This window comes from Oncorhynchus masou, chromosome 1 (assembly GCF_036934945.1).
Source record: "Oncorhynchus masou masou isolate Uvic2021 chromosome 1, UVic_Omas_1.1, whole genome shotgun sequence".
NCBI lineage: Eukaryota > Metazoa > Chordata > Actinopteri > Salmoniformes > Salmonidae > Oncorhynchus > Oncorhynchus masou.
The window spans coordinates 60,995,089-61,019,191 of NC_088212.1; the positions used below are offsets into that span (position 1 = coordinate 60,995,089).

A 24,103-nucleotide genomic window follows, 5' to 3' on the forward strand; every position below is an offset into this window, starting at 1 on the left:
TAACCTCTCCCTGTCTGAGTCCGTAATACCAACATGTTTCAAGCAGACCACCATAGTCCCTGTCCCAAAGAAAACTAAGGTAATCTGCCTAAATGACTACCGACCCGTAGCACTCACGTCTGTAGCCATGAAATGCTTTGAAAGGCTGGACAAAGGTGAGAATGGACAAAGGTGAGAATGCCAGTCATTGACTACAGCTCAGTGTTCAACACCATAGTTCCCTCAAAGCTCATCACTAAGCTAAGGACCCTGGGACTAAACACCTCCCTCTGGAACTGGATCCTGGACTTCCTGACGGGCCGCACCTAGGTGGTAAGTGTAGGTAACAACACATCTGCCATGCTAATCCTCAACACGGGGGCCCCTCAGGAGTGCGTACTCAGTGCCCTCCTGTACTCCCTGTTCAGTCATGACTGCACGGCCTGGCACGACTCCAACACCATTAAGTTTGCTGATGACATAACAGTGTAAGGCCTGATCACCGACAACGATGAGACAGCCTATAGGGAGAAGGTCAGAGACCTGACCGTGTGGTGCCAGGACATCAACCTCTCCCTCAATGTGATCAAGACAAAGGAGAAGATTGTGCACGACAGGAAAAGTAGGACCGAGCACGCCCCAACTCTACCTACATGTACATAATTACCTCAATTACCTTGACACGGGTGCCTCTCGAACATTGACACTGTACTGGTACCAACTGTATATAGCCCTGCTATTGTTATATACTGCTGCTCTTTAATTATTTGTTATTCTTATCTCTTACTTTTTTAGGGATTTTCTTAAAACTGCATTGTTGGTTCAGGGCTTGTAAGTAAGCATTTCACAGTGCTACACCTGTTGTATTCCGCGCATGTGACAAATAAGATTTGATTTGATTTACCTTTATTAAGGTATCTGTGAGCAACAGATGCGTGTCTCTATTCCCAGTCATGTGAAATCCATAGATGATTTCCTTATGAACTGTAACGGAGTAAAATCTTTAAAATTGTTGAATTTTGCGTTTATATTTTTGTTTAGTTTAGAATTAGTGTTTGACACAACTTTGCAAAGCCAGCCACAATATTAATATTAATATGAAATTAGATGAGAATACCTTCCAGACATTACATTTTCATTTATTTTTGCCTTGGAAATTCATATTTTCTAACAGCAAAAATTATGTTTAGAAAGAAATACAGAAAACCCATATGCCTTCAAATGTTGTGTATTCTAAGGAATTAACTATTCTAATCTTTATTTCACTGTCTTCATATACTATCTGCTCAAACAGACATAAGAGATAGGAATCATATGTCCTGTTTTTTCAGTTCTCACAAGCACTGCAAAACAACCAATAAAAACGCAGCTCACGTTTCATGTAGGCTGCAGCCTATAAAAACGGCATCTTCCTCTTCGTTTTCAGTCTTCACACGAACTCCATGGAATGTCAGCTTTAACAACTTTAACATGCTATTGAAGTTGGCTGGTTAAGCTAATATAAAAATAAATAAAAGTAGGGACAATGCAACCCGAATCTTTATTACTGGGTGCTGGAACTTCCATGGCCGTCACTTCGCATTGGAAATCGAATGAGATGCTCAACTGGTCTGTGGTTACCCAGGGAAACGCCACGGCGCTTGGTGATATGGAGATGCCTGGGAACCCACGTTCGCAATATGGACAATTCTCTCCGTCTACCTCCGTGTTCTTGGCCGTGCTCATGTCGCTTCTTGTCTTCGCCACTGTGCTCGGCAACGCGCTTGTAATATTAGCCTTTGCGGTGGAGAAAAGTTTGCGAACTCAAGGGAACTTTTTCTTTTTGAATTTGGCCATAGCCGATTTACTCGTTGGTGAGTGCGTAAATGTATTGTGTGAGCAAATACATTGTGTGCCATTGTTGTAAAGGTATACATACTGTTTGCAGGATTCATAAGCTACTGCTACCCATACATATTTTATCTCTATTGTTCTATATTGCCAAAATATCTGAACGCGTTTCAAATGCGTGCTTAATAGTCGTGCGTAAAATGTGTGTTCCATCCCACCTGCAGGAGGCTTTTGTATTCCTGCGTATATCCCCTATGTCATTACCGGGGAGTGGAGGCTCGGACGAGGTCTGTGCAAGATATGGCTGGTGGTGGACTATACTTTATGCACTGCATCAGTGTTCAACATCGTCCTGATCAGCTTCGACAGATTTATATCTGTCACACGAGCCGTGAGAAAACATTTACGCATGATTAACCTTTCCTGCAGCAGGTGTCATTTTCAACTGTCTGCGAGTGATATGGAAGTAATGAAATGTAAAGCCATATCAAAATATCATAATTGAAAGGTTTTCTTTAGTGCACCAAGAACCTGTGTACACCCCCATTTCAATAATGCCACCATTCCGTTCTTTCTGTATCAGGTGAGCTACAGGTGTCAGAAAGGTGTCACCCGGGAGGCTGTTCTGAAGATGCTGAGTGTGTGGCTGGCTGCTTTCCTACTCTATGGGCCAGCGATCATTATCTGGGAATACATCGCTGGTAGTAGCGTGGTGCCCGACAAAGAGTGCCACGCAGAGTTTTACTTCAACTGGTATTTCTTGATGACGGCATCCACTGTTGAGTTTTTCACCCCCTTTGTTACTGTCATGTACTTCAACATCAGCATCTACATCAACATCAGGAGGCGGAACCAGGTGAGGGATGAGCAGCCTGTCGAGGGGCCTGGGGACTGTGAGATGGAGGCCCTCAAAGCTGGAGTTCAGCATGTATTCTTCGTCAGACCAGTGGAAGGTGAAGCCCAAAGGATCCCAGACAATGCTGCCAGGTTAGGAGGTATTCTATCTACTGCTAAAGTGTCAGCAGTAACTGGGAACAGCAACCATGAGACAAGTAAGGACAGCACGATTCTGGACCTTCCTCCACTGCAAGTGGGTGATGTGGTCCAGCATTCCAGGAGGACGCGGTTCCAGTCAGCGGAGCCCTCGTTCAGTAAACAGCGCAGCCAATCTGAAGTAGCTGCCAGTCGTTTTCGTCTCTCAAAGGACAAGAAGGTTGCCAAGTCCCTGGCAGTGATTGTGTGTGTGTTTGGCCTGTGCTGGGCTCCCTACACACTGTTAATGATCATTCGTGCAGCATGTCATGCCCAATGTGTCCAGCACTACCTGTATGAAATCTCCTTCTGGTTACTTTGGGTCAACTCCTCCATCAATCCTGTCCTTTACCCGCTGTGTCATACCAGCTTCAGAAAGGCTTTCAGAAAACTGCTTTGTACCACCAAGATTAAAATTCAGCCACAGTATATGGAACAAATGTATTAAGCATGACCAAATTGCACTGACAACTATGGCCTCGTTCTGACAGTTTTACATAATCAGTTGTCTGATGTTAGAGTAGGCGGACAGGTCGTACGAGTGTTGCACAACACTGGGTACAGACAGTCACCATGAATATTGTTTTGTATTTCTGTGTAGCACGTGTTTGTTTGCAGATCTTACAATGTGTATTAGTTACCTTTACAACAAATGTAATGTCTGTTTTATGTTGAACAATAAATACATGCAGCAGCTCCCCTCCAATATGTTTATTACCCTGGCGTCTACCTTAGACTTCAGGCAACAGTGTTCAACACCTTTTTTGCAACATTTTGGTGCCTATATATGTACCATATGTTAGCCTTTATATAGGCACCAAAATGCCGCTAAATGACAAAGAAAAACATGTTTTCAGCTGTGATTGTTATTCCGTGGGCCATCAACGAGACTGTCTCCATTGAACAGTCACCTAGCAACGGATGAAGTAAAACTGAATAACAGCCGTAGTCAGGAGATAGCTAATTGGTCCTCATTTGTTAAGCATGAGTCACAACACAACCTTGACCATCCAAACTCAATAGTAGAAAACACCGAAAGTGTTTCTAAAAATATAACTTTCATAATAACCTTGTCATGAAAGGGTGACCATTTTGTAAACAAATGTCGATCCAATCACTAACGTGAATCTCCCTTTCAGTGCACCGACTCAGTATTCATTCAAAACCAGAGGCTAGTTACCTGCAGCATAACAGAAGATGGACACCAAGTTATAGACATGTAGGGTTAATATCAATTTGTTTATTTGTGCAAACGACATGATATTTATTCTGTTTTTGCTGATTTACAAGTAGCTCATACATACAATAGATAGGGTTCAGAATCCAGAATACAACGAGATGAATAGAACCCACCCCCAGCAGAGATCTTTTAATCAATGTGGACATCTAAGAAATTAAGGTTAGCTGCCACTTTAGTAGCGCCAGTGACAAAGGGGTATCATACACATCAGTTCCTCCTACCACTCATTGAGATATCCAGAGCAGGTCTATGTAAAAGCATGCACCAACACACGCCGCTTAACTCTCTACAAATGGCTGTCAACCACAGAAGTAAGGCCGCAACCAGAAAAAAAAAAGCTCAAGCTAAATGAGTGAAGCAGTTGAGGAGAGAGAGAGAGAGAGAGAGAGCGGAGGGCAAAGGAAAATCTACAGCCGACTACCCGGGTGTTAGTCCATGGAGGAGAAGGGGTTGTTGGGTCACAGCGTTAGGTCAATGGGATAACTCTCCCCCAGTACGACCTAGTAATGACGAGACATAAAAGCAGGCAATTTCTTTCTTTTGCATGACCATTAAATCATGATGACGTACAGACAGAGGAGATGAGTAGGGTACAAAGTTTAAACATGAGCTTCCACTGGCAATATCTTCGCCTTCTGAGGGTGACGACGGACAACAGAAATGGTCAAATGAGATGGAATGACAACACACAGGAAGTGCAAGGCAAACTGCAGCCTGTACACCATGTATTCTCAAAAGCAACACCTTTAAATGCAACACCTTGTGCTAAAAATGGTAACATGAAGTAAAGGGGGATGATAGAAGGAAATAGAGTGAGGAGAAAAGGATAGAAAGAGAAAGAAATAGAGAGATGGAAGGCAGGTGTTGTTGGTGGGGTTGGCATTTTTCCCAATGGATGGAATACCCTGGTGTGAGTGTACATGTGTGTGTAAATATATATATAGATATTTATAAGTGTAGCGAGCCCTACAGCACCAGGCCCTCATAAGCAGGCCCCTCGGACTCCGGCGACTCTCTCTGCAAACGCAGGTGCTCCAGTGTGTTGTGGAAGTGTTTGTTGATCTGCTCCGTCTCCTCGCTGGCCTCCAGGTTTGGCAGGTCCTCTCGGATCTTCTGGATCAGCTGGTTCAGAACCTGGACCGTCACCTACAGGGGATCAAGACAGCTCATGATTTCAAATAATAATTTCAAATAAGTTGAAATTAGTGAGAGAAAAAAAAAGTACGTATTACCTACTTTAGATATGCAGAAATATACTCAGTTATAAGACAAAAGTTATAAAATGATTTAGGGGGGGGAAAAATGTCATCAGTGTCTCAAATTGTTCTGACTATGGAGCCCCTGTTCTCAGTCCCTGGAGGCCTAGTACCCTCTCTAGCTGTTAAGAAAAACACCCTGTAAGACACCCCAACTGAGGCAGATGGGGTGTCTGTCTGTGGAGAGTGGGTGGGTGAGCTGTAGCCTCCTGTCCTTCCCTCCTTGCTGCGCTGGTAAATAACCACCAAAGAGTGGGCGTCCCCTTGGTGTCCTAGCAAGTCCCAACACTGTTCCAATAAACTCAGAGAACACGGGAGATTGGATGGCGTCACTCCAGGCAGCTCAATGTGACCGTCTGCACTTGAAGTGCGTTGAAAAGACGTCAGGATTTCATAATGCAAGCCTGGTTCTTAAAAAGCATGTCAGGAATGAGTGGTAGTATAGACGAGGAGGTCAAAAGGGAAGAAATGTGCACATACCGCATCATTCTCTCTTTCGTAGAAACAGACATATCTGTTCAGGATCTCAATGAAGAGCTGCACTTGCAATGACGGGTCCATGCACTGGTTGGCGATTTTCAGGGCCTTCTTTAAGCACTCCATCACCCTCTTCCCGTCAAGAATCTGAGGACAAAGACGGTGGTGTAAAACTCTTTTACCACGCATTCACACACACACGCCACCTGTGATGAAGAGGAAGTTGAAACTCTGAATATAAATATAGAACAAAGAGAACCTCTTACTGCATTTCCCACACTTCAATACTCTGATTATGTGTCATTATGCGCAAGGAACCTTACAATTACCACCCTGCTTGTCATCTGGGGATTTTTTTTTTTTTTTTTACATCTCATCAGAGCAGAAGACAAAGCAAGGCAATCAATCTCAATACTTGGTTACTAGACTGTTACTGCATGTCTGTTACTATGGTGACACCATCATCTTTAGAACAGCACTGTATTTTACACAATAATTATATATTTATCCTCTTTGTGATGACAACCCTCACCTCCTCTCCATTCTTTTCAGTGTTGCGTCCGGACCAGAAGAGGTGTGCACAGATGCTGACGGCCCGACACTGGTCTGGCTTCTTGAGCAGTTTGGAGGCAGCGAGCGCACACTGTGTCCTCAGAGGCTCGTGGTTCTCCTCGCTGAAGCATTTTGTTCTCTCAAACGTGCCGATGATCAGCGTGATAGCTGCTAGTTGAGCCTTGGAGTCGCTGATCTCATCCTCATACAGGGAGAAGGCCTGGGGTGGGGGGGGGGCAGTCGTATGTTATGATTCTCAGAGAAAACAGATATAGAAAAATTCCTGTGAAATCAGTGGATCAATGCTGCCAACACAGGGCACAAGTAAACCTAAGGCGAAGAGGGGCAGTGACCTCCTTCCTCCAATATTTAACACTCAACCCATTTTGTCCCTTGTACCTGTGACATAAACTCGTAGGCCACAGTCTCGTGGTTCTCGAAGCCAATCTCTCCTGCGGCAAGCGCCCCCTGTAGAAAGAGTCTGAGGGGCAGCTCAGCCAGCTCAGCCTTGATCAGAGCACTGATGGTTTGGTGGGCAAACGAGAAGATCTTCTGGCACTTCTTCTCCCATTTATCATCCTGTGGGACATGTTCAACAAAGAGGAAACAGTTCAAATCCACCTTCCTGTTTATCATAAATCATCCTCTTCATAACTTCGTAAAAAAGAAATATGTATACTGAACAAAATTATAAATGCAACAATTACAAAGATTTTACTGAGTTACAGTTCATAGAAGGAAATCAGTCAATTTAAATAAATAAATTATGCCCTAATCAATGGATTTCACATGACTGGGCAGGGGGCACATCCATTGGTAGGCCTGGGAGGGCATAGGGCCACCCACTTGGGAGCCAGGTCCACCCACTGGGGAGTCAGGCCCAGCCAATCAGAATTAGTTTTTCCCCACAAAAAGGCTTTATTACAGACAGAAATACTCCTCAGCATCCCCCCCTCCCTGACGATCCCACAGGTGAAGAAGCCAGATGTGGAGGTCCTGGGCTGGCGTGGTAACACGTGGTCTGCGGTTGTGAAGCCGGTTGGATGTACTGCCAAATTCTCTAAAACAACGTTGGAGGCATCTTATAGCAGAGACATTAGAATTCAATTATCTGGCAACAGCTCTGTTGGACATTCCTGCAGGCAGCATACCAATTGCACACTCCCTCAAAACTTGAAACATCTATGGCATTGTGTGACAAAACTGCACATTTTAGAGTGACCTTTCATTTCCCCCAGCAGAAGGTGCTCCTGTGTAATGCTCATGCTGTTTAATCAACTTCTTTACATCTCACACCTGTCAGGTGGATGGATTATCTTGGCAAAGGAGAAATGCTCACTAACAGGGACGTAAACAAATTTGTGCACAACACTTGAGAGACTAGTACACTTGTGTGTATGGAACATTTTTGGGATCTTCCATTTCAGCTCATGAAAAATGGGACCAACACTTTACACGTTGGGTATATATATTTTTGTTCAGAAAAGTTAGGGTAAGGGTTACGTGACGTACTGATGAAGAGTTCTCTTTGTAGCGGAAGGCCAGCTGATAGGCAGCAAACACCAGCGGTGGAAGAGTGTAGCGAATCCTCTGGTTCCCCCCAGCACCAAAGTGCTTCCTGGCTGTATTCAGGATCTGAAGAACATGACGGAGCCCTCCATTAACATATGCCATGAAACACATCCCCTGAAAACACATTGATACGGTGACGGAATTCAACTGTATGGGAAGCAAAGCTTACCAGATACTGTTGGTCGGGGTCATCGGAAAGCAGCAGATGAATGAAGCGACCCACAAGGCTCTGCTCCTCAGCAAAGTCCTCTGGGTCTGGGTCCTCAGCGGGCTGGTCTGGCTGGTCCTGGATCAGTGTCGACACCAGGGATAGGATGGCATCCACCTTGAGGGAGAGAGAAAGCGGTGCTTCAGCAGTGAGATATTTACAGTACTTTCAGAAAGTATTCACACGGCCTGGACTTTTTCCACATATTGTTGTTACAGCCTGAAATAAAAATTGATCAAATTGAGATTGTCTCACTGGCCTACACACAATACCACACAATGTAAAAAAAAGTGTACTTTTGTCTTTAGATTTCAAAAATAATAATAATAAAAAATGAAAAGTATTCAACTCCTTTGTTATGTCAAGACTGAATTAGTACAGGAGGAAAACTGTGCTTAACAAGCGACATAAGTTCCATGGACTGAAAGTTTTAAAAAAAGCAGACACTGTATTTCCCTTTGAGCATAGTGAAGTTATCAATTACATTTGGATAGTATATCAATACACAGTCACTACACGGATACAGGCATCCTTCCTAACACAGTTGCCGGAAAGGAAGGAAACTGCTCAGGGATTTCACACTGAGACCAATGGTGACCTTAAAACAGTTACAGTTTAATGGCTGTGATAAGAAAAAGCTGAGGATGGATCAACAACATTGTAGTTACTCCAGAATACTAACCTAACTGACAGAGTGAAAAGAAGGAAACCTGTACAGAATACAAATATTCCAAAACATGCATCCTGTTTGCAATAAGGCACTAAAGTATAATCCTGCTAAAAACGTGGCAAAGAAATGCACTTTTGGTCCTGAATTTAAAGCGTTATGTTTGGGGGCAAATCCAACACATCACTGAGTACCACGCTTCACATTTTCAAGCATGGTGGAGGCTGCATCATGTTATGGGTATGCTTGTCATCAGGAAGGACTAGGAAGTTATTTAGGACAAAAATAAACAGAGCCAAGCACAGGCAAATCCTAGAGGAAAAATCTGGTTCAGTCTGCTTTCCAATAGACACAGGAAAAAAAACACCTTTAAGCAGGAAAATAACCTAAAATACATGGCCAAATCTACACTGGAGTTGTTTACCAAGAAGACATTTAATGTTCCCGAGTGGCCTAGTTACAGTTTTGCCAAATTGGCTTGAAACTCTATGGCAAGACTTGAAAATGACTGTCAAGCAATGCTCAACAACCAACATGACAGAGCTTGAAGAATCATAAAATGGGCAAATATTGTTCAAGCCGGGTATGCAAAGCTCTTTGATACTTACCCAAAAACACTCACAGCTGTAATCGCTGCCAAAGGTGATTCTAAAATGTATTGACTCGGGGGGTTGAATACTTATCTAAATAAGAAATGTGTACTTTTTTAAAATTGTATATACATTTCAAAATCATAGAATTTTACAAATGATAATACAGAGTATTGGTATGGACTGTTGACAAAAAGGACCATTAAATAAATAAAAAAAATCCCACTTTGTAACATACCACAATGTGTAAAAAAAGAGTGTAAATACTTTCTGAAAGCACTGTATCATCAACAAGTTCTCTTGAGCAGACTGGAAAGGGCTATTAGTGGCAACAACAACAAAAATCGACAGACTGCAAGTATATTGTAATGGGGTTGAAGTTATATATCGTGACCAAAAAGGTATGGGTGAAGATAGTTATATAAGTTAGGGTGGGAAAGGCTTTTAAAAAGGCCTCTTATGGCATTACTGGGAAATCAATGATCTCCTGGAGTCCCACTAAGAGCGCTCTTAGAAAAGGCTGGTGCTCTGAATCATTGTTCACATTGACCTTTTCCAAATTGAAAAGTTAGAAAAGGTTATTATGACTTTAACAGCCAATATCTTGAAGAGAATTGATGGAAATAAGTAGCCAGACTGCATGGAAGTATACAATACAAAGAGCCTTTTGTTCATGCTTACCGAAACAAAGTAAGGTGAAAAGAGGCCAACAACAAGAAAACACTTATGAGAAAGAACACAGCTCAATGTGCAAAAATATAAGTAAGTAGCACATATCAGTACGTGTTTGTGTGTACAATACCGGTCAAAGGTTTGGACACACCTACTGATTCAAGGGTTTTTCTTTATTTGTAATATTTCCTACATTGTAGAATAATAGTGAAGACATCAAAACTATGAAATAACACATATGGAATCATGTAGCAACAAAGAAAGTGTTAAACAAATAAAAAAAGATATTTAGATGAGATCCTTCAAAGTAGCCACCCTTTGTCTTGACAGCTTTGCACTCTTGGCACTCAACCAGCTTCATGAGGTTCTTACTTGAATTGCATTTCAATTAACAGGTGTGCCTTGTTACAAGTTAATTTGTGGAATTTCTTTCCTTCTTAATGCATTTGAGCCAATCAGTAGTGTTGTCACAAGGTATGGGTGGTATACAGCAGATAGCCCGATTTGGTAAAAGTCCATATTATGGCAAAAACAGCTCAAATAAGCAAAGAGAAATTACAGTCCATCATTACTTTAAGACATGAAGGTCAGTCAATCTGAAAATTTGCAGCCCAAATAAATGCTTCACAGGGTTCAAGTAACAGACACATCTCAACATCAACCGTTCAGAGGAGACTGCGTGAAACAGGCCTCATGGTCAAATTGCTGAGTGCTAAGAAGAAGAGACTTACACTTGGGCCAAGAAACACAAGGAATGGACATTAGACAGGTGGAAATCTGTCTTTGGTCTGATGAGTCCAAATTTGAGATTTTTGGTTTCAACCGCCGTGTTTTTGTGAGACGCAGAGTAGGTGAACGGATGATCTTCGCATGTGTGGCTCTCACCATGAAGCATGGAGGTGGTGGTGTGATGCTGCTTTGCTGGTGATACTGTCAGTGATTTATTTGGAATTCAAGGCACACTTCACAAACATGGCTACCACAGCATTCTGCAGTGATACGCCATCCCATCTGGTTTGCGTTTAGTGGGACTATCATTTGTTTTTCAACAGCACAATGACCCACCACACACCTCCAGGCTGTGTATGGACTATTTGATCAAGAAGGAGAGTGATGGGGTGCTGCATCAGATGACCTGGCCTCCACAATCACCTGACCTCAACCCAATTAAGATGGTTTGGGATGAGTTGGACTGCAGAGAGAAGGAAAAGCAGCCAACAAGTGCTCAGCATAAGTGGGAACTCCTTGTTGGACTGCTGAAAAAAACATTCCTCATGAAGCTGGTTGAGAGAATGCCAAGATTGTGCAAAGCTGTCATCAAGGCAAAGGGTGACAACTTTGAAGAATCTCAAATATAAAATATATATTTGGATTTGTTTTACACTTTTTTCATTACTACATTGATTATTCTACAATGTAAAAAATAGTAAAAAATAAAGAAAAACCCTGGAATGAGTAGGTGTGTCCAAACATTTGACTGGTACTGTATGTGTGCGTTGGTGTGTGTGTGTGTGTGTGTGTGTACTGACCTGCTCCTGGGATAGAATGGTGGTGTTGTAGTCCAGAGTGTTGCTCAGAACATAACAGCTCATGCTTTTACGGGACTCATAATCAAAGTACTCGAAGAGTGGTGGGAAGTGCTTGAGTTGCAGAACGGTCAGAATGTTGTTGTAGGTGTCCACTGGGATCTTCAGCAGCCTCGTCAACTCTTTCGAGACTGCGCTACTGGTTGCAATGCTTCGAAAGGGGGGGAGACAATGGAGTTGAGAATGAAAATACTGAAGTAGCTACAGCAGTTTCCTTTGTCAGCTATTTATGAAAATTGAGAAATAGAATAACTTCCAAACATCACATGGCTGAAAAAAAAAAAAAATATATATATATATATATATATATAATATATAAACAAATAAATATATATACTAAAGAAAAAAGGGAATTACATTAAGAAATTACATACAACTTCTTACAGAGATTTGAGATCATAGATGGGGATAATAAACTTCATTTCTTTTTAAAAATTCATTAGTGTTTGATAAGAAAATGTACTCTGCAACTGGCTTTCTTTTGAGATTTGTGAACCTTTCAGTCTCAAGTATGGCTGAACAAAGCACTGTAGCCTACTTTAGCACTTTGCTGAAGAATTAGGTTTTTCTACCATTTTTCTACTAGCGGTTGTTTGTTCAGCAAGCTCTTAATGCAAGATCGGTGGCAGGTATATAAATATTTATTTTCTTGCCTGTTTTGCATGTTATTTTGGCATTAATACATGTCACATCAGTTTGCAAACAATATATAAAAAAATATATATATATATATTACTGAGTTAATAAAGCAGCATACAAACATGGTCCTTTGTTTTCTTGAGTGAGGCAGCTCCAAAATGCAGGCGTTTCAGCCTAGCTCAATGCTTTCTGTGGTGGTGGGGCAAGCCAGCAGAAAATAGGAGCATTGCGCCGTGATTGGCTCAGTGTTCTGTCACTCATGGGGACACTACATAATCGCCAAGTTTAAGTCCTTAGTAAGGGTAGACATCCAAGATTTGAGACCTTTGGGTCCTGCCGTAGAGTTATATTACAAGTGCCCTTCCAAGAAGGCTCAAGGTCATCGGCCACAAATAAAATGACGTCAATGACGTTATATGCAGTGCAGCTTTGATTGGACTGATCATGTCAACATCTTACTTCAAAGTCTTTGCTAGCAGTCATTATGAATCAAGTTGACAATCTACTGGCAAATCATTTTTAATCCTTGTCATATGAAGAGAAATAATTCAGATAAATTATAGATAAAATGTATCAGTGCTCGGCCATAAAGATTACACAAGTTGGAAATGGCAAATTCAACAATGAGTGGTTTGTAAGGAATCAGTGGCTAACTGCAAGCATTGCAAAGCAACCACTAGCCTGCTATTCAATGGTGTGGCTGTGTGTTTTTTCCCCCCTGGTTCGCACCATAAATCCAGAGAATTCCAGACTTTGATGACAAAAAAATATATATTTTCACCAATGCCGTATTGTAAACACAGTTTGTGGCCAGTGTTTGCTTGTTTGCAAACCTTTTTGTACAGATTTGACAGTGCTACTGATAGTAGTGGTGGCACTTCGCTTGCACGTGCAAATTCAGCACAAACATTCTATAATAGAATTGTGTTATTTGACATGTCAAATTAAAATCTTATTTAACACGTCAAATAGTGTTATATGGGGCCTCCCAAGTGGTGCAGTGGTCTAAGGAACTGTATTGCAGTGCAGCTGTGCCATTAGAGATCCTGGTTCGAGTCCAGGCTCTGTCGCAGACGGCCGCGACCTGGAGACCCATGGGGCGGCGCACAATTGGTCCAGCGTCGTCCAGGTTAGGGGAGGGTTTGGCCGGCAGGGATGTTCATGTCCCATCGTGCTCTAGCGACTCCTGTGGCGGGTTGGGCGCATGCACGCTGACATGATTGCCAGGTGTGCTGGCTTCCGGGTTAAGTGGGCATTGTGTCAAGAAGCAGTATGGCTTGGGGTTGGGTTTCGGAGGACGCACAGCTTTCGACCTTCGCCTCTCCAGAGTCCGTACGGGAGTTGCAGGGATGAGACAAGACTAACTACCAATTGAATACCACGAAATTGGGGAGAAAGAGGGGCAATTTTTTTTATACAAAATATAAAAAGGCGTGACAATTATTTTTTCCAGATGTTATTTTTCATCATATTCCCAGTGGATCAGAAGTTTACATACAGTCAATTAGTATTTGGTAGCTTTGCCTTTAAATTGTTTAACTTGAGTCAAACGTTTCAGGTAGCCTTTCACAAGCTTCTTCGTCTATTTGGAAGACCCTATAGCGACCAAGCTTTTACTTCCTGACTGATGCCTTGAGATGTTGTTTCAATATATCCACATAATTCTCCCGCCTCATGATGCCATCTATTTTGTGAAGTGCACCAGTCCATCCTGCAGCAAAGCACCCCCACAACATGATGCTGCCAACCTCATGTTTCACGGTTGGGATGGTGTTCTTTGGCTTGCAGGCCTCCCCCTTTTTCCTCCAAACATAACGATGGTCATTATGGCCAAACAGTTCCATTTTTGTTTCATCAGACCAGAGGACATTTCTCCAAAAGGTACGATCTTTGTCCCCATGTGCAGTTGCAAACCGTAGTCTGGCTTTATTATGGCGGTTTTGGAGCAGTGGCTTCTTCCTTGCTTCACTGTGGATATAGATAATTTTGTACCTGTTAACTCCAACATCTTCACAAGGTCTTTTGCTGTTGTTCTGTGATTGACTTGCACTTTTCGCACCAAAGTACATTCATCTCTAGGAGACAGAACGCGTCTCCTTCCTGAGCGGTATGATGGCTGCGTGGTCCCATGGTGTTCATGCGTGTGTGCTATTGTTTGTACAGATGAACGTGCATTTGGAAATTGCTCGCAAGGATGAGCCAGACTACTGGAGGTCTACAATTATCTTTCGGAGGTCTTGGCTGATTTTTTAAAATGGTTCCCATGATGTCAAGCAAAGAGGCACTGAGTTTGAAGGTAGGCCTTGAAATACATCCACACAGGTACACCTCCAATTGACTGAAATTATGTCAATTAGCCTATTAGAAGCTTCTAAAGTCATGACACCATTTTCTGGAATTTTCCAAGCTGATTAAAGGCAGTCAAATTAGTGTATGTAAACTACTGACCCACTGGAATTGCGATACAGTGAATTATAAGTGAAATAATCTGTCTGTAAACAATTGTTGGAAAAATTACTTGTGTCATGCACAAAGTAGATGTCCCAACCGACTTGCCAAAACTATAGTTTGTTAACAAGATATTTGTGGGGTGATTGAAAAACGAGTTTCAATGACTCAAACCTTAGTTTACGTAAACTTCCGATTTTAACTGTAGCTACACATCAGTCAGAGCCCTGTCTGCTGCCAGAATGCCCATTCATGAATACTCAGTGGAGAAGTGCAACTAACGTACAAAATGAGTTTGAGGACGAGCTGAAATTACAATAAGAAGCATTTTAGATCTAAAACGCAGCGAGATATTTCTTACGCGTTTTATCTATTTTTTCTGTGTTACGCAACCCCTGCTCATGTAATTTCATTTTAATTTCCATTAATGTATATCTTTGGTCCGATGAATTCCTCTACCAAACAAAGGAGAAGCAGAACTATCCAGATGATCAACTATGTAACACTGAGACAGGGACATGGTAGTGCTCTTACTGCTCCAGGTTGAGCTTATTGAAGATCTCCACTGTGCTCTCCAACACCTTGTCCACATAGTCCACCCGGTCAGGGTAGCACTTCATTGCCAGGTTGATGAGGGACACCTGTAGTGAGACCACATCCTCCGAAGGCATGTCCTGGCGGGACTGGAGGGAAAACATGAAATACAAAATATGTAATAACATAAAATGGTCTACTTCAGTTGAATTACTTAAACAAGGTCATGAGATTGAGTCGATGAGAGGAAAACTAGATCTCGATTTTGTGCCTGAATTTGTCTTTTGAGCAAGAGATATTGATATCTGCAGGGGAGAAAAAAAAAGAATAAAGCTTTTCTCCATCACTTACCTGTATAACTGTGGCTACTTGTTGGGAGAAAATATCAAACAGTTTGATTTCAGCAGGGATTCCAGGTCCATCTTCTCGGTGAGCAAACAAAGCCAGTCTAAAACAGAGAAGATAAATCACGTCAGTGTGTTTCAATACAATACCATGGAAAATTGCAATCATGTGTGTAGTGTACTGATTGAACTGAAATCACATGTAGCAGAGTCACCTGTCAATGAGAGCGATGATGATGTTTTTAACATTGACGTGCTGATGCAGGTCGGCACAGGAACGAAGGAATAGGTTCAGTGTCTGAAGGTGGAACTCATCAGGGAAAACCTGTTATAGAAGAGGAGAGCCAGGCCATAGACAGCAGGGCAGGGTGACTCCATTTGACAAGTCTATGTGATGAATCAGTAATAGTTCATGCGTATGCATTTCCTACTACAGACCTTGATGCAATGACAAACTGGAAACGGTAGGTACCTGAATGATGCACTCCATGAGATATTCTTGAGCCAGGGAATCTCTGCAGTTTACCACCTGTTCTAGGACACCGGACAGCACAATCTGGGGAGAGAAATAACCCAAATACAATGTAACACAATGGACATCCTCTCTAGATATAAGGGACTTAAGTATTTGTTCATTTTCTGCACGTTGTAATACATGTTCAATGTAATATTTTATCCAATTCTTCATCCCGCTTTGACAAACATAATTTATAAGGTAAAGTAGATATAATAGCAGAAATAAAACATCAAGAGGTGCTCAGGGTTAAGAACCCCTCTCGGAGCTTGACAAGGATCATCTTCCCTTGTCTCCACTCCCTCAGATAGACAAACGACAAAGGCTAAACACTACATAATTCTATAGGTGCTCTGTATTCCAGAACAGTACATGATGTGTTCCTATGCTCCCCTGCATGGCATGATGCTCTCAATTCAAGTACATTAATTCATTTGCAAGCCAATATCTGAAAAGTGGCACAACAAAAAGCATACTGATTCATATTAACTACACAGTCTTCAAGTCAGTTTCAGATTAATCATACATTAGCATTCAGATTTAATGTCAAGTGTTCCATTTTACTTCTAGTACATGCAAATGTGCAGCTCTAGACATCGATATATACAGTGCCTTGCGAAAGTATTCGCCCCCCTTGAACTTTGCGACCTTTTGCCACATTTTAGGCTTCAAACATAAAGATATAAAACTGTATTTCTTTGTGAAGAATCAACAACAAGTGGGACACAATCATGAAGTGGAACGACATTTATTGGATATTTCAAACTTTTTTAACAAATCAAAAACTGAAAAATTGGGCGTGCAAAATTATTCAGCCCCCTTAAGTTAATACTTTGCAGCGCCACCTTTTGCTGCGATTACAGCTGTAAGTCGCTTGGGGTATGTCTCTATCAGTTTTGCACATCGAGAGACTGAAATTTTTTCCCATTACTCCTTGCAAAACAGCTCGAGCTCAGTGAGGTTGGATGGAGAGCATTTGTGAACAGCAGTTTTCAGTTCTTTCCACAGATTCTCGATTGGATGCAGGTCTGGACTTTGACTTGGCCATTCTAACACCTGGATATGTTTATTTTTGAAACATTCCATTGTAGATTTTGCTTTATGTTTTGGATCATTGTCTTGTTGGAAGACAAATCTCTGTCCTAGTCTCAGGTCTTTTGCAGACTCCATCAGGTTCTTCCAGAATGGTCCTGTATTTGGCTCCATCCATCTTCCCATCAATTTTAACCATCTTCCCTGTCCCTGCTGAAGAAAAGCAGGCCCAAACCATGACGCTGCCACCACCATGTTTGACAGTGGGGATGGTGTGGTCAGGGTGATGAGCTGTGTTGCTTTTACGCCAAACATAACGTTTTGCATTGTTGCCAAAAAGTTCAATTTTGGTTTCATCTGACCAGAGCACCTTCTTCCACATGTTTGGTGTGTCTCCCAGGTGGCTTGTGGCAAACTTTAAACTACACTTTTTATGGATATCTTTAAGAAATGGCTTTCTTCTTGCCACTCTTCCATAAAGGTCAGATTTGTGCAATATATGACTGATTGTTGTCCTATGGACAGAGTCTCCCACCTCAGCTGTAGATCTCTGCAGTTCATCCAGAGTGATCATGGGCCTCTTGGCTGCATCTCTGATCAGTCTTCTCCTTGTATGAGCTGAAAGTTTAGAGGGACGGCCAGGTCTTGGTAGATTTGCAGTGGTCTGATACTCCTTCCATTTCAATATTATCGCTTGCACAGTGCTCCTTGGGATGTTTAAAGCTTGGGAAATCTTTTTGTATCCAAATCCGGCTTTAAACTTCTTCACAACAGTATCTCGGACCTGCCTGGTGTGTTCCTTGTTCTTCATGATGCTCTCTGCGCTTTTAACGGACCTCTGAGACTATCACAGTGCAGGTGCATTTATACGGAGACTTGATTACATACAGGTGGATTGTATTTATCATCATTAGTCATTTAGGTCAACATTGGATCATTCAGAGATCCTCACTGAACTTCTGGAGAGAGTTTGCTGCACTGAAAGTAAAGGGGCTGAATAATTTTGCACGCCCAATTTTTCAGTTTTTGATTTGTTAAAAAAGTTTGAAATATCCAATAAATGTCATTCCACTTCATGATTGTGTCCCACTTGTTGTTGATTCTTCACAAAAAAATACAGTTTTATATCTTTATGTTTGAAGCCTGAAATGAGGCAAAAGGTCGCAAAATTCAAGGGGGCCGAATACTTTCGCAAGGCACTGTATATATATAGGCAGACATAAACACAAACCTGTTTATACTTTTCCACGTTGACCCCCTCCAGCTGGCTGAGTCGAACCAGGTTGGTCCCGACCAGGATGCGCAGCTCTTGCCTCTCCTTCTCCCTCTTCTCCCTGTCTCGGCTGTGGCCCTGGTGCTGCATGCGCACCCACAGCTTATTCATCTCAGCAAAATTCAGCAACACAAAGTCAATGGAGTCGTTAATGTCTCCCGTCATCGCATCCTCCCCCCTGGAAAGACAGAGACGAGGACCAAAAGTTGTGCCTCGTTAACTGGAGCATGATATATCAAGAGGAAGTACATAAGCCTTTTCATTAAATCAATAACTCTAAGGTCACATTTAAACCTTCTGGGATGATTGCTAAACAACGAGCTCAAATCTCTTTCAAATCAGAGGACGGACACAACGTAATGAGAAGGTCTGACAAATACACTGATGCCTGGACTGCGAGTGGGAATCGGTCGATGAGAATGAGTGAGGGGCAGCTCAGGAGGGGAGCCCCGTGAGGAGAAAATGTGAATTGCGTCCTCTTTTTCCTCACCTCCTTCTCAAAAACCATTGGATGAGAAAACCAGAGGTCCCTCCCCTCTGACCTTCTCCTCCAAAGGGTTTCATGAAGGTGGAAAGGCAAGAGAATGCAAAGAGTATGCAATTCAGATTCTCCCTTTGTTCTTACTCTAACTGCTCCCCGTCGTCAGGCAAGATGTTGCGGGTGCACTGCAGCAGGTAGTTCCTGAGGAACAGGCCTCTCAGCGGGTGCTGCACCCCACGACACATCTCCACCAGGTCCTTCAGGATGTCCTTGCGCGACTGAGGGAAGGAGCGAACATACACCACCCCCACAGTGATCAGCAGGTAACTGGGAGAGAGGAGAGGGGGGGGGGGTCATTACTTGTTCTGTTTCCTATTCCTCTAGGGTCAAGCTCCTTCTTCTGATTCGCACTGCCTAAAGGAGGGCATTGTTGTCACATGATTGATCACATGTACAAGTAGGTTAGTCCAAGAGAACATGTGCAGCTTTCCATTTACACTTATTCACTATCTGAAACAATCATTAGGATGCGTGAGTACCCACAGTCTGGGGATGATGTTCCCTGCATATTGAACCAGCTCATAGAGGTCAGCCACCTTCCTGCCTTTGGCAAACTCATCTGTCAGGTACACCTCCAGGTAGTGGAGCTCGTCAGAGATGGCCATGTCTGCACTCAGAATTAGGGACTCATAGCACAATTGTAAACAACACCAAACATAGACTTGCCTAGAACAGTCAAATGATCTGGAGAATGAGGAGTGCATTTTGTTTCTATGTCTAGACCAGAGATCCATAGGTTGCAGCAGGTAAAGGATACAGAGTTCGTAGTAGCTCTTTGGCGATAACATGGATGTCCTGAGTTCGCCCAGCATGTTAGATGCATGTTTCAATGCATCCATCAGCTTGTTCTTGTCCTACAGATGGAAGTGTCAATCAAACAAGTCAAGTAACAAGTCAATGAGTATACAGTACAGTTCGTTTAATATCTGATACACTTCTCCAAAATATGCTGTAATGTAACTTGCGGCTTGGAAACACTGTCTCTCTCATACACTGATGAGGGTCAGAGAACACAATACATATTTGCTATATTGTTAACAGAAAAGAGAAGGAAATTAAACGGACCCACAAAGGAGGAAATAGGTAGATCTTACCAGGCAACGCTTCATCTGAAATGACTGGACCTTGACAGCCTGCACAGCTTCATCAAGTAGCTTTTCCTGCTCGTCCTGGGGTGACTGCTGTGTGGTAGGCTGAAAGACAGCACACAGGAGCTCAGAGGAATGCCATGCATGTTACTCTGACATACTCCATCCACCATTACAGTTATAGTGGTTTACAGTTACAGGGAGCCGAAACATGACATTGACTCAGATGCTCAGTAAACTGGCTATGCCCACAGGAAAATAATTCAATGATTGGTGGTACTGTACTGGCCAACATAAACATCGAGTTAGCTAATTCATAGTTATTCTAATGTCAGCCCTCTGGATGGCCTAAGATTAGAAATGGTGAAAAAAATGTCACATGCCTCATCAAGAGTGTAGTAGGTTTAGACTGCAAGCTAGCACTGAGTCACTAGACTATCATCAAATGGTTCGCTACTGATTCGTATGCACTGTGTTCACACAAACCATGTTCATTTCTAGCATCACCAGAATGAATGATCAATGACTGACATCTGTTGGCTAACCTTTGTTATTGAACTCGATAGCTAACGTCAGTTGTGGTGGCCAGGTTTGTATATTTGGACCTCTCTGTCACGGATAACCAATCGAGTTTAGCTAGTTAGTTACATATGCTAAGTTAAATCGATATTCTCTTTGATCTGTACGAGCTACGTTAGTTAGCTAGATAGCCAGTTAGCTAACGCGTCTAGACATTTCATGAAAATACTAGCTAACAAACTGCACTCCTTTGACTTAGTGAAGTTCGTGTCTTAAAAGTAGGAGATGAAACTAATCGACCATAAGAGATGCTAGACATCAATGAATCGGGTCGATTCTTCAAAAATGAAATATGTTGACAGTTAGTCTACAGCCTTAGACAGCTACTAGCGAGCATGTAGCTATCTGGCTTTTAACTAGGCCGTAGCTAACTAGCACCACCCACAATGTGAGTCTGTTTTCGAGTCTCAGCCATACAGCAATAACAAAAAAACAATACCGAAAAGTAATGACTCACATAGGAGGATTGGATGGATAATAATCACAAGTATAAAGTGTAGCTATTTTTGCCTTTTCACTTACCATGATTATCAAGTTTGTATCAGCAAACTGGTAGCTAACCCTGAAATCGTTTCCCAGTCATGTGACTTCTACCAATCCACCAGCTACCCGGTTTCCACAAGTTACCACAGCCACAAAGTCAAAATAGACTATGCCGTAAAAATGTATGAAAACAACTATTTGCTTTTATGTCTTAATTTAAGGATATGACTAGGCATAGACTGTGGTTAAGGTTGAGGTTAGGATTAGGTTTTTACTCCGATTTTAAGAAGATAAATTGTATACATGGGCGGGGTTTATGACTTTGTGGCTTTAATAACTCGTGAAGACCCCGCTTCCCTTTCCACAGAATCGCCCGCATTGGCTGAGCCGAAAACAAAGTGTGGGAATACGTCTCCCATTGGCTAAATTACTGTCTGCAGTAGTGTTAGCGCAAATATTTAGACGGAGATCCAATTACTACAATGTGATATAGGCAAATATATTATGAGTATAAAATTTGATGCTGAATTCCTTTCGTAAATAAATATGCTGTTGTTATTTTCAGCAACAAGTACGCAAACAGACGGCTGGTAGGCGTGGTGGTGTCTGCCAATTTTGACGCGAAAGGCATTTTTTTGTGCGATAACTCGACTGGAGAAGTTTGCTTTTTACTCTCGTTGGCAGTCACGAACATCAGTCAGTTACCGGAAATTGAAAGTTAAACGTTTACTAAACTTACATCTAAAATGGGTATAACTCCTGCAAGAGTTTTACGGTGAGTCTGTAAAACGATCATATTAGCTCGCTAGTATTCGTGAGACAGGATCATTGTTCAATCAACATGTACCATTGACTTTAGGTAGCTAACTAACCTGCTTGCCAACAGCTGTTATTATTCAGCTGCTTGATAACCTTCTTGATGTAGTTTCCTTAACTCTGCATCTACATTACAGTCAAGCAGATGAGTACGTGCGGTTATCCCTGGTTAAATGTACAGGACTCGGAATTACGACGGGTACAAGTAAAGCATAATTTGCCTAGAACTGGTAGCAACATCAATGAAGTTACCTCTGAACCTTTTTTTGCATTAGCGTTGATGACCAGGCATCTCACCTGTTAATCAAATAACCAAATGCCCTGGTGTTGCTCAGGTAACGTGCCCAATGAATACTGTTTTTGTGCTATTCCTCAGGAATATGACTTCAAATTATCCGGGTTGAACAAGAAGCAGTATCAAAGCAATCTGAAGGCCTGAGATTGAATGCATGCTTGGCCTCGAGTCTCACCTAGGAGTCAGAGACCTTACTGTTCAGTTTGGGTGCATGGATGCAATCGAAGTAGCCACCCAAGTCTCAGAACGGTGAGAACTTGAAGAGTAGCCTACACTGGCCAACACACAACTAATCTTCAAATATTTTGTCAACTACTATTTTCAGCAAGTCTTCTCTCCTGAACAAGACACCGTCCTGAATATCATACATTTGTCAATGTAAATGTGTTAATTTAATAAGATGAATCCATGTTTGTGTTCCAGGTATGAAGCAAGCCTTCCTGCTGCTCCGTTAAAAAAAAGCGCCGTAAAAAAGATGTGGACCTGTCAAAACCACTCTTAACTACAGCTGCTTTGAGCGCTGCATGCGAGTGAGTGTTACAGTATTTCTGTTACTGTTTATCCATAAAGCATTCAACCTGATTGTTAATGAAACCTAATCACTATCTCCATGAACATCTCTCCAGATGCTTGAAGATCAAAGTGGATAGGAAGCGGTTAGCATCATCTGGTGCTAAAAGGGGAATCTTTGACAGGCTGTGCACCCAGTTCCAGAAACTGGGACAGGACATCTGCAGTAAGTCTGCTGTCAAATGATAAAGGGGTTTGACTAACATATGGTGGGAAATGGGTGAAAGCCCAGGGAGGGCCTTTGGATTTAAAAATGTACTTCAGAGCAATAACGTTCTGTTGACTAACAATACCTTTTTTTTGTGACATACGCTTCCGAAAGCTGGGGTTTGAAATATTGTGGCCTTTTTCATAGTGGCTATTTGTACTTTTGCCCCTGGTGTGTGAGTTTTTACTTTCCTGGGTGAAAAGAGAATCTAGGTCATTCCTCTCTCTCATTGTTGTCGTGGTTACCGCCTGGTGGGAGAGAGTGGATGTTCTATTTTAGGACTGAAAACTTCAGTGAGTTGGTCTCCCAATCAGGGATGTCCCGATCGCGGCATACAACATGCCTATTACAATCAATCTCAGAATGTCGTAGCTATGATCTTTAAGTATCTCTTGATTTTTCTTTTCCCCAATAGAAGAAGCCACTCCACTGAAGAATCTAGTTAAAATGGCACAGAAAAGACGAACACTCATAGAAAATATAGAACAAAGACGAAGGTAAGTGTGACCAAATAATAACCATACCAAATTCCTGATTAAGTCCTTAGAAAAGTATAACTCTTAATCTTTGCTGTATTGCGGGGTTAAAACGGCGTCTAGTAGTGAAGCACATATGCGCTTACTTCAGCTTTTGGAGAATGTTACCTGAAAGGTGTTTTTATTAGGTTAATTTTTTATCATTGTTTATTGTTTCAACCATGCTTGTTTTATGCTATAAGCCTTACCCTTGTAAGCAAGCATGTGTTTGTATTCCATACAGTACTTTGCCTTTTCTGCCCCTCAGTGGCAGTGTATGAGACTTACTTTAAGAGAATTCTGCTGTGCTGTTGCTGGTCAATGTGTTGGATTTGTACAGTTAAGATTAACATTCTGTGGTGTTTTGGCGTTCACAATTTATGGTGGACGATAGACAGTCTTACCAGTTGGCAATAGCAACTGTTTTTATTTAGACAGACCACAGTATGAGTTGGAAATGGTTCTAATAGTATTTTTTTTTTCACCATTCATTTTTCCATCTGGGATTTTAGAACTACTTCCTATGTTTTGATAACCACACATCTCTCTCATCAATAATTAGC

At 42.0% G+C, this 24,103-nt stretch overlaps 2 protein-coding genes and 1 pseudogene across 4 annotated transcripts; 2 read left to right on the forward strand and 1 right to left on the reverse strand.

The window, feature by feature from the left end:
* Nucleotides 1-1,427: 1,427 nt before the first annotated feature.
* LOC135557648 (histamine H3 receptor-like) lies at nucleotides 1,428-3,539 on the forward strand. The gene is made up of 3 exons (XM_064991166.1): nucleotides 1,428-1,832; nucleotides 2,034-2,200; nucleotides 2,393-3,539. Exons 1-3 carry the CDS (start codon nucleotides 1,505-1,507, stop codon nucleotides 3,287-3,289), a joined length of 1,392 nt encoding a protein of 463 aa, XP_064847238.1. The 5' UTR covers nucleotides 1,428-1,504; the 3' UTR covers nucleotides 3,290-3,539.
* Nucleotides 3,540-4,061: 522 nt separating this feature from the next.
* Nucleotides 4,062-21,341, reverse strand: LOC135547454 (vacuolar protein sorting-associated protein 35-like). 3 transcript variants are annotated; one of them, XM_064976493.1, is made up of 17 exons: nucleotides 21,176-21,341; nucleotides 20,081-20,167; nucleotides 19,744-19,840; nucleotides 19,470-19,593; nucleotides 19,071-19,253; nucleotides 18,404-18,623; nucleotides 16,099-16,182; nucleotides 15,842-15,951; nucleotides 15,634-15,730; nucleotides 15,283-15,431; nucleotides 11,605-11,812; nucleotides 8,108-8,263; nucleotides 7,879-8,001; nucleotides 6,766-6,945; nucleotides 6,347-6,586; nucleotides 5,818-5,961; nucleotides 4,062-5,227 (listed from the first exon to the last, which is right to left on the reverse strand). In XM_064976493.1, the coding sequence occupies exons 1-17, from the start codon at nucleotides 21,176-21,178 to the stop codon at nucleotides 5,048-5,050; spliced, it is 2,385 nt and encodes a 794-aa protein (XP_064832565.1). In that variant the 5' UTR covers nucleotides 21,179-21,341; the 3' UTR covers nucleotides 4,062-5,047. The 3 variants fall into 3 exon arrangements, with proteins under 3 accessions (XP_064832565.1, XP_064832557.1, XP_064832574.1); XM_064976485.1 differs by having other exon boundaries at nucleotides 20,081-20,179; XM_064976502.1 differs by having other exon boundaries at nucleotides 20,081-20,164; nucleotides 21,176-21,340.
* Nucleotides 21,342-21,535: 194 nt separating this feature from the next.
* Nucleotides 21,536-23,888, forward strand: LOC135547486 (origin recognition complex subunit 6-like; annotated as a pseudogene).
* Nucleotides 23,889-24,103: the final 215 nt, after the last annotated feature.

What these genes read in the sequence shown, in the direction of transcription:
- LOC135557648 (XM_064991166.1), top strand. Translation starts at nt 1,505, where the DNA reads ATGCAACCCGAATCTTTATTACTGGGTGCTGGAACTTCCATGGCCGTC. An exon ending in CATAGCCGATTTACTCGTTG is followed by an intron (nt 1,833 to 2,033) that starts GTGAGTGCGTAA and finishes TCCCACCTGCAG; the next exon opens with GAGGCTTTTGTATTCCTGCG. An exon ending in TTATATCTGTCACACGAGCC is followed by an intron (nt 2,201 to 2,392) that starts GTGAGAAAACAT and finishes TTTCTGTATCAG; the next exon opens with GTGAGCTACAGGTGTCAGAA.
- LOC135547454 (XM_064976485.1), bottom strand. An exon ending in CCTACGAGTTTATGTCACAG is followed by an intron (nt 6,587 to 6,765) that starts GTACAAGGGACA and finishes CCCCCACCCCAG; the next exon opens with GCCTTCTCCCTGTATGAGGA. An exon ending in CTGAAAAGAATGGAGAGGAG is followed by an intron (nt 5,962 to 6,346) that starts GTGAGGGTTGTC and finishes CTTTGTCCTCAG; the next exon opens with ATTCTTGACGGGAAGAGGGT.